The sequence below is a fragment of the Suillus plorans genome, assembly GCF_016647745.1.
Source record: "Suillus plorans strain S12 chromosome Unknown HD556scaffold_18, whole genome shotgun sequence".
NCBI lineage: Eukaryota > Fungi > Basidiomycota > Agaricomycetes > Boletales > Suillaceae > Suillus > Suillus plorans.
This window is the reverse complement of record NW_024537402.1, coordinates 179124-194624: the sequence shown is the minus strand read 5'-3', so window position 1 is coordinate 194624 and position 15501 is coordinate 179124. Positions and strand designations below refer to the sequence as shown.

At 47.1% G+C, this 15501-nt stretch overlaps 4 protein-coding genes across 4 annotated transcripts; 2 read left to right on the top strand and 2 right to left on the bottom strand.

The window, feature by feature from the left end:
• Positions 1 to 973: 973 nt before the first annotated feature.
• Positions 974 to 2952, bottom strand: HD556DRAFT_1306867 (uncharacterized protein; the record flags this gene model as incomplete). Its single annotated transcript, XM_041299967.1, has 6 exons — positions 974 to 1381; positions 1427 to 1650; positions 1700 to 2009; positions 2062 to 2237; positions 2287 to 2732; positions 2786 to 2952. The coding sequence occupies 6 exons, from the start codon at positions 2950 to 2952 to the stop codon at positions 974 to 976; spliced, it is 1731 nt and encodes a 576-aa protein (XP_041162028.1).
• A 341-nt stretch (positions 2953 to 3293) lies between these two features.
• HD556DRAFT_1441354 (uncharacterized protein) lies at positions 3294 to 4352 on the bottom strand (the record flags this gene model as incomplete). The annotated part of the gene is made up of 2 exons (XM_041306282.1): positions 3294 to 3833; positions 3888 to 4352. 2 exons carry the CDS (start codon positions 4350 to 4352, stop codon positions 3294 to 3296), a joined length of 1005 nt encoding a protein of 334 aa, XP_041162027.1.
• Positions 4353 to 4446: 94 nt separating this feature from the next.
• On the top strand, positions 4447 to 7533 carry HD556DRAFT_1441353 (uncharacterized protein; the record flags this gene model as incomplete). Its single annotated transcript, XM_041306281.1, has 5 exons — positions 4447 to 4550; positions 4598 to 4955; positions 5004 to 5291; positions 5343 to 7098; positions 7151 to 7533. The coding sequence occupies 5 exons, from the start codon at positions 4447 to 4449 to the stop codon at positions 7531 to 7533; spliced, it is 2889 nt and encodes a 962-aa protein (XP_041162026.1).
• A 911-nt stretch (positions 7534 to 8444) lies between these two features.
• Positions 8445 to 10716, top strand: HD556DRAFT_1441352 (uncharacterized protein; the record flags this gene model as incomplete). Its single annotated transcript, XM_041306280.1, has 5 exons — positions 8445 to 8781; positions 8831 to 9066; positions 9118 to 9463; positions 10488 to 10621; positions 10672 to 10716. 5 exons carry the CDS (start codon positions 8445 to 8447, stop codon positions 10714 to 10716), a joined length of 1098 nt encoding a protein of 365 aa, XP_041162025.1.
• Positions 10717 to 15501: the final 4785 nt, after the last annotated feature.

Below are 15501 nucleotides of genomic sequence, written 5' to 3'. Positions count from 1 at the left end.
GAAAACCCCAAGTTGTTCTTGAATATGGGCTTGTCTCGAACAAGTCTCGAAACTTGAAACTCCGCTTGAAGCTCTTGTTGACTGCAGCAAGGTCCTAGGATCGTCGGGATTTTGGTGTTGCCGATATAATCATGACGTGACGTCGTTTGCTGTTGCAGGTAAACGGCTCCATGACATGAATGCGAAAGTTATGTTCACCAGTGGCATTATCTATTCGCAGCTGAGTCCGTACTGAAGGTGGCAATCGAGCGCTTCCTGCACTAGTGCCACGAGTTTGGATGAGGACAGCTCGGAGTGTGTGCGTGAATCTACGGAGAACTCCTTTCCGACGGCTGAACTAGCCTACCAAACCCGCTATGTAAGCAGAAAAGCTCATTGATAAGACCTTTTCCATGTAGAATCTCTGCCATTAAGATGATAATCATATTACGGTACAACGCACTTCTTAGTCCCGATTCGAAACGACTCGGCTGTGATGTATTCACTGCAGATATCTTGAGGGCAACATTAATATTACTCAGTAGTGCGCGTGTCCGAACAACGTACGGGCTTCTTGTGAAAAAGAAGACGAGCCTATTGCATGCTTTCGAGATGATCTAATTGAGGCAGGCTCATGATATCCTCTTCTTTCCAAATTTGATCGTCACCGAAAAGTATCATAATGAGGCAACGTACCTCCTAGTCCCCATTTAAACGACTCGGTTGTGATATATCCGCTACAGGCCATCTAAAAAAACTCGAGTCAGTCGATACAAGTTTCAAAACCTGTTCTGAACAAGCCGCATTAGGCGTAGCTCAGGACAGTGTTCGTAAATACTTGTCTTAGTTTAATTGAGGCAGAGTTCAACCGGATGTGCTTAAGTAAGTGAGATAGTCGAATATAATTAATTTTGCAAGGCAAAAAGAGTCGCATTTACGAGGTATACATATATGAGAAAGATATATACAGGTATCGCGATTTATAATATACATGTCACGCATCGGCGTCCGAGTCACGCTCTAAGTCTGCGGGGCTCAAGTCGAAATCTGACAGCTCATTCCCGACGCGCTGTTGCGAAATCCCGCAAATGACCATATGGTCTTTCCACCCGTCCAACTCAGCTTTCTCCTCGTCCGTAAGACTGTCCATGTCCGAGCAGAGCATCTGAAAGGTAGAAGAATTTGAGTCCGATGATACCTTAGATGCAGTAAGTGTCGCGTGTCCCTGTTCCAACAGTATACGTTTTGTGAATGTGCCGGCTGCCCCCATCGCGTAGTGTAACTCCCTGCGTGGCGAGACGAGTAAAGTGTCAAGTCGGAAGCGCATGTTCCATACCAATCTCGTGACTAGGTGTAGGATGAACGGATTTTTGAATTTTGAATGGATCTTTAGCGTCCCATCCTGTTGACGAGTCAGCGTGTGATTTGAAGTGAAAAAAAAACGTACCGCATTGAACGAATATTCGTGCATAAATTTGTTCTCTTGAATGAGATGTCTCACGTGCTCAATACGAAAGGCTTCGGGGGAAATCAAGCTACCCTGCGGAGGAAAGAGTTTGTAGGCGAGTACAACGCCTTCTCGAGTAAGCGTTGTGAGCTCCGTGCGCATAACGAGTACCGCGCGCCAGATCTTTGTGAGATCCTTCTTTTGGTTGTCCCAGCGGGGGGTTCCTATTAGTCGATTAGTTAGAAAACAATGACAAACTTTGAGTTGACATACCATGAAGGCCGGGAATCTTAGGCGTCGCGTTTCGAATCACAGACTTAACGATTCGTTTTTTGTCGGCAGGAGATGAAGCCATCGCGTCTTCTGTAAACACGATACCTACCACAAGTTCCTTCGAGCGATTGAAGATCTGCTCGCGCATCGGTCCTGTAAGCTGGAAATGGCGGTTGCTGTCCGGTGCTTCTGCAAGGCCTGCAGCTGCCTGCGTTGTCGCGGAGACAACGGTCTCATGAGCAACGTACGGCGTTGCAGGTAGCTTTCGGGTACGTCGTCGCGTGTTAGATGAGCGAGCGGGTCCTGCTGTCTATACCACAGACTTTCAGTGAAATATGCGAAAGATAATTAAAGCTACTTACATGTATGACATGCGATTGTGATATTTCACCCGTCGTGATGGGGAGAGGACGACGTTGAGGCTCCGTCGGCTCATCCTCGTCGTCAAACGATTGCGGAAGTTGTATATGGTGCGGATTAGGCGCCTGCATACTGTTGAAGTGGGACAGATTGTTGAGGTGCCTCGAACTATACGAGTCTTATGATTCATTAGCCGCAATGTCATATTGATGATTGAGTGAACTCACCATAGTCTTCATAAGTGTTTGATGGTCCAGCGTAAGTGTCGATGACGTCGTGAGCAGGGGTGAAGGGCGCATAATCAGCCTGCGCGCTTGATGGACTGGCGTACGCGTTTGATGGTCCAGCGTAAGTGTCGATGACGTCGTGAGCAGGGGTGAAGGGCGCATAACCAGCCTGCGCGCTTGATGGACCGGCGTAAGCGTTTGATGGTCCAGCGTGAGTGTCGATGACGTCGTGAGCAGGGGTGAAGGGTGCATAACCAGCCTGCGCGCTTGATGGACCGGCGTAAGCGTTTGATGGTCCAGCGTGAGTGTCGATGACGTCGTGAGCAGGGGTGAAGGGCGCATAACCAGCCTGCGCGCTTGATGGACCGGCGTAAGCGTTTGATGGTCCAGCGTAAGTGTCGATGACGTCGTGAGCAGGGGTGAAGGGCGCATAACCAGCCTGTGCGCTAGATGGACCGGCGTAAGCGTTTGATGAACGTTGAGAGAGAGAAATACGCACTATGAATTGAGCCCTTCATGCGGATTGAAAGCGTTGGGCATCGGCTCATGGGGTTGTTCGTCGCTGAGGTGCATTTGACTGTCCGCTGGGACGTGGGAAGGGTTCAGACCGGACCCGCGAGTGGGTTTTGATATCGTAGTTTTACCTCTGGCTCGTTTCGCAGGCATGCGCTGGCAGGACTGGGGTAATTGAGGGCGCAGTAAGGGTGGAGGGTACAGATAAATATCCGCATAATATTCTACTACAAACCATACTTAAACAAGAGATATGTCATCAAGAAGCAATGATAAGACGCTGAAGAAGGGTGAGATGAAGGGGTACTATGTAAAAGTAAAGCATGCGCGATGACAAACCAATACAATCTGGAGGGGGTCGCCATCATAATGAAACATTGGCACAAGCAGCGTGTATTATTACATGTCCTCTTATCGATTGATCAGTGTCGTACGTAGTGAATACAAAATTCGTGTCACATACCACGATTGGAAGGGCCTGAATAGCCACCGATCTAGTTCGCATCATGGGGCGCCTCGCCCCCCACTGGTGCCCCGAGACACTCTTCTTCATCGGAATCTGAGTCCGAAGAATCATCCAGAACGATCTCATCATCATCGCTGTTGTGGATCTCAAGGCTAGGGAGCCGGGATCGCGAGTCCGTAGGTCCGGATTGCAAAAACGCATCTTTGGTTCGTGAACCCAAGATCTTTGAAATCTGTTCAGCTTGGGCTGAGGTAACATGAAGGACTTCGCATTCATCTTCATAGATGGCTTGAAGATAATCTTTATCGTCCTCAACCTCCTTGCAGCCACGGTCAGAAAAAATGCTCCTAAAACTCTGCAACTCCCTGTCTGCAAATCCAAGTCGTTCTTTGTTCTCATTATGCAGGGCATCAAGGAATGCAGTGAAGCACTCTGACTCCTCAATTTCCCACGCGGTCACCACCAGGCGCTGGCGGGCAGTCTCACGAGCAGCAAGCTTGGCTTTGTACCCTTTGTATAAGGTCGAGGAACGTAGTTGCGCGAGGCCATTTTCTAAAAGTCCAAAGTGCTTTTTCAATATAAAAATCAGTCTTCGTAATTAGGTAGAAGAAATGTATTGTACCTGGAGAAGTGTTTCGAATGATACATATGGATCGCGGTCGCGTCCCATGACACGAGCTGCATAACGAACCTCGATTGGAGCTGAATATACAGAATATGGATGCTGCTTCCTCTTCATTCTGTCTTGTATGAACCGCCGTCGAGCAGCACGTTCAGGGTTCAGAGGCCTAGACGGATCAAAAAATATGCTATCCGTCTCTTTGGCAGGACTCCCAGGTGTCCTTTCTGACCTTGTGCTTAGCGGTGAAGTACATAAGTCAGAATTCATAGTGTTAGGAGAGCTCCCTGACTTGGAGCTAGAATAAAAAAGAGACATTTCAGGAGTGGTAGCACGTCCACTGGACAGAGGAGAAGATGGAGGGCTATTTGATGGACTTGGGGGGCTGGGAGAACTGCTGGGAGGAGGAGGAGGAGGAGATGAGACTCGGGAAGGACTACTGGGCTGAGAGTGAGATGGAGAAGACATCTGTACGCACTTTGAACTTGACAATAGAAGGAACTCACTGATATATAAACGAAACGCCAATACTATAGGCTGATATCAGCACGATACCCTGTGAATGCACAGTCTGCGGAGTCTCAAAGACATAGTTACTGCCAGCAACTCGTCAGCAAAGCTCACAAGGAAGGGCCTAGTCAAGACTTGGCTATTTAGCGGATGTGAGTATCTTTTATCACTATTATTACATTACATAGACTGACGTATACCAGGCTGTGTCCCAACTGCAATGAGGAGTTCCTTTCCATCGAGGCAGTTATTCTGCATCTCGATTCTCAGTCTACCTGCTGGCCACGTGAATCACGCCCGCAACAATTCCCAATTCCACCCGGATTGCGAGGTTCTCGTTCATCTACATCGTCCGCTACTGGCTCTTATCATCCTCGATCCGGGTATGTCTTTGGTGTGGGCAAAAACCTATTCGACAGGTTGCAAGAAGATCAATATGATTACCGGAGGAAAATAAATACCTATTATCCTTTCCACGATGAAGGAGAGTGGGAATTAGCAAGGTTTCTAGTTGAAAACCTGACTCAAACTCAGATCGACAAGTTTTTGAAGTTGAAATGGGTAGGAGACTCGGAGCCCTATTTAACAGGTCTGACTCTACGTTTACAGTTTCACACCCGCCCAAGACCATCTTTCACCTCAAAAGATCAACTTCTTGATTGGATTGATGCGCTCCCCTCTTTTGTACCATGGAAAGTCTCGACCATGGAGTTCACAGGCTACAAGACGACTTATCCCTTGCAACTCATCTGGCGTGATGCTCTCGAAGTCGTCAAACAGCTCTTCAGTGATCCTGTTTTTGCTAACCATATCACTTTTCAACCGCATGTTGTTAATACTGGGGGTCAGCGTGAATATGGGGATTATATGAGCGCTGACATGGCATGGAAAATTCAGGTCAATTCTATCTGTTAGTCTACTGTTCAAATATTGACTTTGTATTCTTAGGACCATCTCCCAGTAGGTGCTACACAAGTACCGATAATCTTGGGATCAGATAAAACACCTGTGACGCGCACCACTGGAGGGCTTGAGATGCACCCACTTTTCATTACGATTGGTAACCTCGATTCGGAAGTTCGCTCCAAGGCTACACTACGAGCTTGGCGCTGTATTGCTTACATGCCCATCGCTAAATTTCATGTGCATCCTGATTATCAGGGCATTCTGCAGGCACGCCTGTGGCATAGATGTGTCGATCTCATCTGCGCCAACCTCAAGGTCGCAGCAAAGGATGGTTGTTTTATGCCCGATCCTTCCCGATACATCCATTATGTCTTTACACCACTTGTCTCTCACGTATGTGACCTTCCAGAGGCTACCATGATCGCTACAGTCAGTAAAAGTGCCTCTCCCATAACTATGGCGACACAAGCAAATTTTGGTGACGGAGTTCTCTACCCTCCTCGCACTGGACAACACACACTGCAACTCGTCTATGAGATCTCCAAGGAGGTCGATCCTTGGGATCTTGATAAATTCCAGAAGGCAGCAAAAGCGGTGCATCTGTCTGGAGTTCACATGCCATATTGGCGTGATTGGACGTTTGCATGCCCATCTGTCTTTCTCACCGGTGAAGTTTTGCATACCTGTATCAAGTTTTTTGCGGACCATCCGCTCAATTGGATCAAGGAGACGGTAGGGAAACCTGAGCTCAATGCTCGCTTCATGGTTCAGCATAAGCGGGTGGGAACTCGTCACTTCACCAAAGGTGTCACCCATGTCAACCAAATGACAGGGCGCGAGCACCGAGATATTCAACGCACCATTGTTGCTTCGATTGCAGGCGCTGCTCCACCCAGGTTCATTCGTTCCATCCGTGCCCTCATAGAGTTCATCTACCTTTCTCAAAATCCGGTTCATTCTCCTGATTCCCTGCAGTCGATGGCGCAAGCACTTTCGGATTTTCACTCATTCAAGGATGCTATCGTTGACGCTGAGGCAAGGAGGGGAAAGAAAGGTGTTAAAGACGATTTTTTTATCCCGAAACTCGAGCTATTGCAAAGCTTCAGAGGCATGGTCAAGAAACTGGGCACGTTGATGCAGTTTTCAGCTGATATGACAGAGCGCTTACTCATTACACACTGCAAACATCTCTTTGAGCGCACAAACCGGCGATCTACTGATTTTACGGAGCAGTGCGTACGGATCCTCAACCGCCAGGAGTCGATGGAATTATTCAACCTGTATGCGTTATTCTATTCTCGTGGCACGTCACTTGTCAATGCCATACGCATCGAAGATGAAGAAGTGACGACCGTTAATCCAGCGCTTTCCTGGATTTCTCGTGTTCTCCCTGATGAAACGCATTCTGTTCATGGACCTCGGCCAGTTTGGAATCATTTTCTTAAGGGCATTCTTTCTGGAGACGCTCTCACTGCCTTCCATCTGACCTCGACGCCGGATTTTAATGCTCTGACGCCCATCGCTATTGAAGCTAAATACTCACTTGTTGATTTCAATCATGCGCTCTCTCAGTTTATCAATCAATTATCCCTCTCCACTGGCGAGCATACCCGCTGGGACCATGGATACGGACACTTTTGCACATGGAATAAATTTCGACTACAGCTTCACTCTGCTTTCCAGCCACGAGTCATCATGCCAAGCAGAGTGATACAAGCATACCCGCCGAGTGATGCATTCCCCCTCGGAAACTGCGATACTGTCCTAATCAATGTCACGGGCGATGACGGCCAAAGCAGTAAGTGTATTCTTGCACTCGTGTTCCAGATCTAATTTGAGATCATCTTCAGCCAGTCGTGTTGCACAAGTTCGACTCATCTTTCAGCCAAAGATTCCACGGGCTTCTGACTTGGTGTTACCAATGTACCTTTCAAGTCCACTCCTCTACGTCCAATTCTTCCACTTCGTCGCTAATCCCAGTGACCGTCCTGAACTTGCGATGTGGACAGTGGAGCGCACGTACATGATAGACCAACGTGGCAGACGTTGTAGGTGTGGTGGTGTCGTGTCGTTGACAGATGTAACACATGCCGTCGAATTGATACCAGAATATGGTAACAAGGTAGACGAGAGGATTTCTTCAGCCACTAGTTTGGAGAGCTATGACCGGTTTTTTCTCAACAGTTTCGCAGATAAGGAAAGCTATCATACATTTAGCACAGAGTTCGCATAGACCCAGTATCAGTAGCTCATACTACTACTAGTAGTGACGACAGAGACGATGATCTTAAATCCATGCACAATCATTATAAAATTTTACAACAGTCGTCATCGCTGATTATAAATGGCCCTAGTCTAGGGTTCGGAATGAGTATTCGCATTCCAAACCCTAGACTAGTGGCTCTAAACAATAAACTCAATATAATACCATTATTTCGAACCATTTAACAATTATGACGCTACCGCATTATTAGATTTACATTTTACTATGGATAACTTTGTTCCACCAATCGCGTTGCTCCATCACTAGCGCCGTAAGCTCACCGTAAGCATCAAACTTCTTTTTGACAAGCGAAAATTATGGGTCTCTTGCTGATGAGATACCTAGAAAGGTCATCGACATTAATACCGCTTCAGTCATCCGAACACAAGCGAAGAAGACGAGCCTATTCGAGCCATCGACCAGACCGAAGACATTTACGGTCGTCGTTTCTGGTCGCCGAATATGGAAAAACTTTATTTTAAACGAATGAATACCATATACGGCCGTCATTCAAAAGGTAAGTCATCTCGTTCATAATCAATTGAAAATTTGCTCCCTTTTCAGGGAACCTCACCAGGCCTCAAGCTATGATCAAGTGATGTTCACTCGTACACCCAATCACTGACTAATTATTATAGTACATGTCCTGGTTAGGATGTCACGACGCAAGCATATGCTATCCGATTCGGCGACCAACTTGCAGCATTCTTAAGGCAGCGTTGTTCTGCAATTGTTCGCATTCATTCCCACTACCGTCGCCTCTCAGACCTAAAGAGATACCAGTACCAGCTCTCAAAAGGTGTGTTATGATCCCGACTGCTACTACCTTTCATTAATCACGTGGCTGCGGACAGGCGTCCTTGTCCATTATCATAGCTCACATGCAGGATTGGCTGCTGCAAGTCAGCAACCCTGAGACTAAATTTGTCCCCGGACAACCTCTGCAGGTGCCATCCAACAACGAAAGCAACCTCCAGTCTGCAACCGGGATGGCGCCATCTCACACTCCCATTCCACTTTCTACACCCCCAACGATACCAGCTCCCCATCCTACAGCAGTCTTTTTATCAGCAGAGGTGGTAGAGCTCATAAAGAGTGAAGCCTACACACGAATGGTTAGGATCATCTTCGACGAAACGTTCTTCCCTGCCAATGAAGCAACTCTCAACACAATGGCCGAAAAAGCACTTGACGAGGCGATCGCTCAAAGTTCAAATGGTACTATCCCTTTGATATATACTTTCACCAACTCACAGATTAAAAAAAGCAGCAGACCTCAAGAAGTGGAAGATGCGCTCGGAGGGTCAACATGAAATAAGCAAGCTCAAGGGGATTCTGACAAGAATTCGAAACGAATTCAAGGACCTCGCGCTCACCTCAGTAATAAATGCCTATTTGCTGGACCTTGCAATCGACAAGCGCGGTTCAGCGCGCGTAGCACTAAGGATTGAACGGATCCGTTCACTACTCGCGAACGATTCGTTCCTTCATGGATTCATGATGGTAAGTGCATCCATTGCACGAGTTTCTACCCCATTTGACGTTTGGCTTCAGCTGATCGGGAGCGATGGCCAGCCCAGGCCATTCGGTATCCCATTTGGAAGTAATGCGATCATCAATATGTTAGAAATCATCCTGTCGGAGAAACAGTACCATCGTTTCGTTTTCTACGATGGCTCCGAAAGGTGGAAAAATCGCCTTATGAACTTAATCTCCTTCATCAGCACCACTTTTAAATGGGCACTGGGACGGTACTCAACGGGCAGATTGCTAGCTGCCGAGTTCGTGACTGCAGAAAACACAGCTTTCTATCAAGCTGTCTTACGTCAGATGTATCAGTTGAGCCCTCTTGGAATGATCTATTTTGATGGGCTGTTGATTGACCTTCGTGATACTTTTCGTACTTAGTCATAGCGAGGTGCTTCGTTGTACCAGTACATATTTCCTTTCCTTTTGCTTTCGTTTGTCTCGCAGATAGAATATCATGTATCTCAGGTTATTGTTGAATATACCAGCAACTGTATTTCTACCACAGCAGCGCATGTCCCTCACATTTAGTAAAACTAGTATGAAATCAAAAATATGCCAAACAGACGCGACGCGATTGGTCACATGCACAAAAAGCAATCGTTCGTTTTGACTGAGTCAACAGTCCCATACAGGTACACCAACGGGCCACATTTGCGACGCCAACAACAACTCGAGTGGCGGGCCCGGGTCCCATGTTCTTCAAGCATCTCTCATTAAATGACAACCGGACGAATGACTTGGAAACTAGGCCTTGGACTCCCTCAGAGTAATCGAAGGAGCGATGAGGAGAGCTATCTTCCAGACTCGTCGCGTATTCATATGCATGAACCTGAATGAATCCTTTTGGGAGTGCGAATTCAGAGCTCACATATTCCACAAGTTATTGTACGGTGGTTTTTGCACGGTCGTCACTCCCTCCTGCAGACCCAAGGTGATTCTGGTTGAGCATTCATTAACGCCGCTATACGTCAAGAATATGATAGGTTCCATCCTGTTCGAAGACTCAGATATGCGTTCAGCTTATGTATTGTGTAGGCTACGGTGCCATCATGGATTTACGGTGACACTTCCCTTAATATCGTTCGCATCGAGTCATCTGATGTCTCTGTTATCTGTTGGAAGAATAACGAGTCGTCCTATGGCCATCTATAATCCACCGCATTACCTGTGGGATAGATTGACCTGTTATTTTTTGTTGTTAACACACCCTATCAGATATTTGCAACACATCCTCTCTTTCGCCAGCTCCGAACAACACCACTCGCAGGCTCTCGCTTTTCCGAGTCACACATCTGTGCACTCCTCTTATTCGGCTCTTACCTCCCTCCACCAACTATGGCTGGCAACATCATGTGTGTTAGATACTAACAGATGCCTTTAGAATCTTCTCTTAGTGATGTCCGCACATCCTATCTACCAGGCGTGGAACCCAAGCTGGATCCGCGAACGTGCTGTTGAGGTGCTATTTGAAGGAGGTGACGTCGACGAAAGTAGCGTTGGAGAAGTAATTCTAGATACTTTGCTCAAGGTATGCATCTAATTGCCTCCTCCCTTTATAATATCGTTCAGTGTTCGCAGGTCCCGCTTGATCTCCGTAAAACTCTGGCATCCTTCCTGCTGTAGCACTGAAGTCTCTGCCTTCTCTGCAAGCCGTCAGTCCTTGATTCTAAAATTGTATAATTACTCATACTTTGTCGATACTGCGAGTGCTTCAGAACAGTTGAGGAATGGCGAAGAGCTGCAGCAAGAATCGATGACTTACTGCATTGGCATTGGCTATCATCATGTTGTGACCTTGTCCTGGGACCATTCCCCGGCTCGTGGCACCACTCAGGCACCTATCGGCAGTCCCATACCAGGATTACTTAGAACACGATCACCGTGCGGCGGGAAGTTATTCATGGGCGCACCTTACATCGGCCCCTGGACGCACTATTAAGCATTAGTTGTGGCCCACCTGGCACATTACCCTGCTGTTGTAACAGACAGCAAGGGAACATAATGGAGCTCCTGACACTGGGACAATGATGACGCTGCACGAGTACTGACTGGGAATGAGAAGAACCGCGAGAATGCTTGAAGATCACGTACTACCTCAGCTACTGCAGCTTCCCATTGCCTTGCGACTAGGTCAAAGAGACGCACCACTAGGATATCGGTCTCGTCACGATAGACTGTGAGTGACGGTACTTTCGTGAACGAGACTCTAAGTTGACGATGGTCTTACCGAGCCTTGAACCTTCAGCCACTCTAGTGGCAGTCTAAAGCTCAACAACGAAGTGTTCTGGTAGCCGTGCATTAGAATGACTTTAGTATCAAGCTATCATTGTCAACGTAACGAACAGTCACAGTATTCAATAGCGACCTGGTGGCCGTGCATCAGAGTCCAGACTGACTGTACCATCCACCTCAAAGTAACGTAAATGAGCCCTGGCCTGGACCGCTGTGTTAGATGGGCGGCATCAAGGGACACAGCATTCAGATCGCGACCTATATAAAAGTTTTATATCAGGGCTGCAGCGTGATGGCGTCGGAACCGGTGAAAGAAAGTGGTACCACCCCTGTCAGGCAGGATCTGTCATAAAATTAAATTCATTGCAGGCACTTATGGCAATGGTAGAGAATATTAATGATCCGATGACATGAGCTTTCGACAGGCAAAATCTTCCAGCATAGCATACTCTGAGTGTGACAAATAGCAACTCTAGTCTGACCTACAGCCGCACGATAACTCATTAAATTTGGTCCTTCTCATCAATAGACAACCTTGTATTCCAGTATGAGTTTCTCGACACTGATGAGCCACACGTTTTCAATAACAACGACGAAGGGGCTTTTTGACACTCGAGACCTTCATTGTTTATATCTTTCCCAATTCTAGCTGCTTCTAAATCGTCGCATCAACACTAGGTATTACATACGATCGCCAGGACAATTAAGCATTTATCACCAGTGCTGGGGCTGGGCGCATGTTGGCTGAGGCTGATTCAGATATCGATGGCGTTGGTGGTTAAAAACGGAAGAAAGTTTCATTTGCAGGGTCTATTGCCCCCCTCACAAATAGATCAAGGGATAACAGAAATTAGCAGCGGCATTGAATGATTGCTCAAGCGCTCACCTGCCTAACAAGGTCATATGCATGACATGATATTCTGCTTGGCATCTTGCAAGCCTACAAAAAAAACCATCCATGAAGGACTCAATATACGAGGGTCTATTGAAGAGGGGCAGTACGACGCGCAGTGACAGTGTGGTAAGTATGGAGGCAGAACGGACAAGCGCCTGCATGAGTTAGGTTATAAATGAGCAGAAATCCAACTCTACTCACGACACATAGTAAGATCGACAACTTAACCAGAGTATGCTCCTCATCAGCTTCAAAGTTCAAACGCTACTGAAAGTCTATCTCCCTGTTTAGCAATATGAAGGAATTACTTGATGTAGCAAAAAAAGCATATCTTGCTGTGAAAAGGCACAGGACGCCGGTGCAGACAACAGAGCTGGTGCCGTCATACACAATGCGAGTGCACATGAAGGCAGTGTTGGTAGTTGCATTCTTCAAAGATGGTCGACAGATCGTCACAGCAAAGGATAAAACCCTATGAATCTGGGATGTGGAGAAAAGAGTATTCATGGGAGGGTCATTCCAGGGACATAGTGACTTAGTGATGTCCGTTGCTGTATCACCAGACAATAGGCGAATTGCGAGTGCTGGAGGAGATAGAGCCATCATCATCTGGGACGTCGAGAGCAAGCAGATGCTATTCAACCCGCTGCTGAAGTATACATACCGGGTGTCCTCTGTGTGCTTCTCCCCCGATGGAAAGAGACTCACAAGTGGGTTGTGGGATGACACAGTTATTATATGGGATGCAGAGACCGGCACTGTTCTCTCAACACTTTGTAATGTGGATATGGTGCAGGTGTTGTGCATTGCCTTCAGCCCAGATGGGCTAAAAATAGCAGCTGGCGGATCCCAGGGTACCATTCAGATTTGGTGCACCAGCAACACCAAGCTTCTTCTCAAGATCAACGCTCACGACGAATATTGGGTTGAAAGTGTTTTGTGGTCGCCTGACGGCCAGCAACTTGTCTCCGCATCAGTGGACAAAACGATCAAGTTTTGGGACTCATCAAATGGGTGCCGGATCGGTCAACCTTGCACCGGTCACACTCGCATAATCTACTCCCTGGCCATATCTTCTGATGGCTCCTTCGTTGTCAGTGCTTCGCACGATAAGACTGTGTGCCTGTGGAGTACAAAATCACACCAGCAGATAGGACAGGCACTCGAACATACTGCTGAAGGTACAACAATTCAGATGGTGAGTCTGAACAATGTTGGGTCTTGCAGAACCTAGCTGCTATTCGACCCTAAAGGGTTTCTGGACCAGGCTCAAGGCTCAGAGGAGAGGAAATATCATGAAAACTTGCTGAGTACTCTGACTCATACTGGTAACTGGTGAAAAGATAACTTTCTTATGTAAGCTACAAAAGTGCCAACATAAGGTAAGGTAAAAACAGTCTCTACAAGCCCAGCCAAAAATGAATCCCTACACCGCATTGGTTTTCTGCGTCGCAATTTCCTCCAGCGGAGAAGTGGTCGCAAGCAGAGACTTTGATGGGAATCTTCAACTCTGGTCGATCGAGAACACACTTTCCGCAGCATTTGGAACGGATTACTCATATATTGTGCACCGATGTAAGATGAAGTTGGGCCAAAAGCTCTATGCAGAGGCCCTTTCGGATGTGGAAAAGGTGCAGACAACATCTGTCATTGTTTGAACATTTGTGATAATGTTCATAGGTCATTGAGCTCAACCCTTCATTTTATTTCGGGTACAAATTGAAACATGCAGCTCTTCATGGAGCACAGCGCTATGATGATGCATTTGAGGCCTTCACAATCATGCTTTCCAAGTTGGATGATACACCCGACCCACGGATACGACGTAAGCTCACACAACTCGAGCGCCAACTGGAATGATATATTTTCGCAGAGCTACACCATCAATACATCAATTCATCTGAAATAGAAGATGCTATTAAACGAGCCATTCAAGCACAACTGGAAAACACCCCCCTTCGTCTAATCAACACCTCTACTGGACATTTGTACAATCGAGATGCGCAGATCAACACATTCATGGAGAGTACAGAGTACAAAGAGTTTTTGCATTCATTGGTGATGCATGCACCCCTCCAAACGGAGCCCATCAAAGAGGCAGTCACAAAGTACTTCAGTTGGGTAATGTTGTCTCATAGGTGGGAAAGGAAGGAGCCGCTACTGCACAGCATTCAGGACAAGGACATATATGACTTGGATCCGGTCGGAACCGTAGTGAAGTTGCAGAAGTTCTGCAAAGTCACTCGCGATACAGGACATCATTGGGCGTGGAGCGACACGTGCTGCATCGACCAGAACAACAATGTTGAGGTCCAGCAATCAGTCAACTCCATGTTCGTATGGTATCACCACTCAGCGCTCACCATTGTCTACCTATCGGATGTGCCTCCTTCATCAGAATCTGGCGCGCTCGCAAACAGCACTTGGAACACGCGAGGATGGACTGTTCAGGAGTTCCTCGCTCCTAAAATTGTTCTCTTCTACCAAGCGGATTGGACCCCATATCTCGATGAGTGTTCACGCAACCACAAGGAGTCTGTCAGCATCATGAAGGAATTGGAAGATGCAACAGGCATAAATGTGTCGGCGCTTGTTGACTTTCATCCGGGTACAAGAGATGCCCAAGAGAAACTCCGATGGGCATCAATGCGTGTAACCACTTTGCAGGAAGACATCGCGTTGTATAAACAACAATACTGAGTGGGGCTATACGAAGATGGCTCCAAACTGATATATTTGTGTTGTGGTCTTTGCACTGCCTAGTCTGCTATACTTGCCTGACAAGTGCGTTCGACCCAGGGGTCTGCGGTCTGGGAATAGTCTTGGGGGTAAGTGAGTGATGTGGGGTTAATAGTCCGAACACGGGAAACAATGTCCAAAGGTATAATTACGATGTCCGATGCAAAAGTGTCGGGTCCAATGTTTTCAGGTTATCGGGTTCGGGTTCGGGGTGTCGGAAACTAATAGTAACGCTATAGCGAGCGTCGGAAGAGCGAGCGGTGTGTGCAATAATAACAATGACTGATACGGGCGGTGAAGGAACGATGATATTCGCAATGTCAACTAAGAACTACGAAATATCGGGTTTGACCACTAAGCGTCGGGGAACTGCTCCCCTCTACTTGGATAATGAATAATGCTCGAGGTCAGTCCAATATATATATAAGTACATAGAAATGCGGAACCCATAGGTGAAGATAGCGGCCGATGATTTCGGATCCAAAGTACATGTAAATAAACATGAGGCGCTGCGGACTATGGGAAAACATGTAATAGCGCTT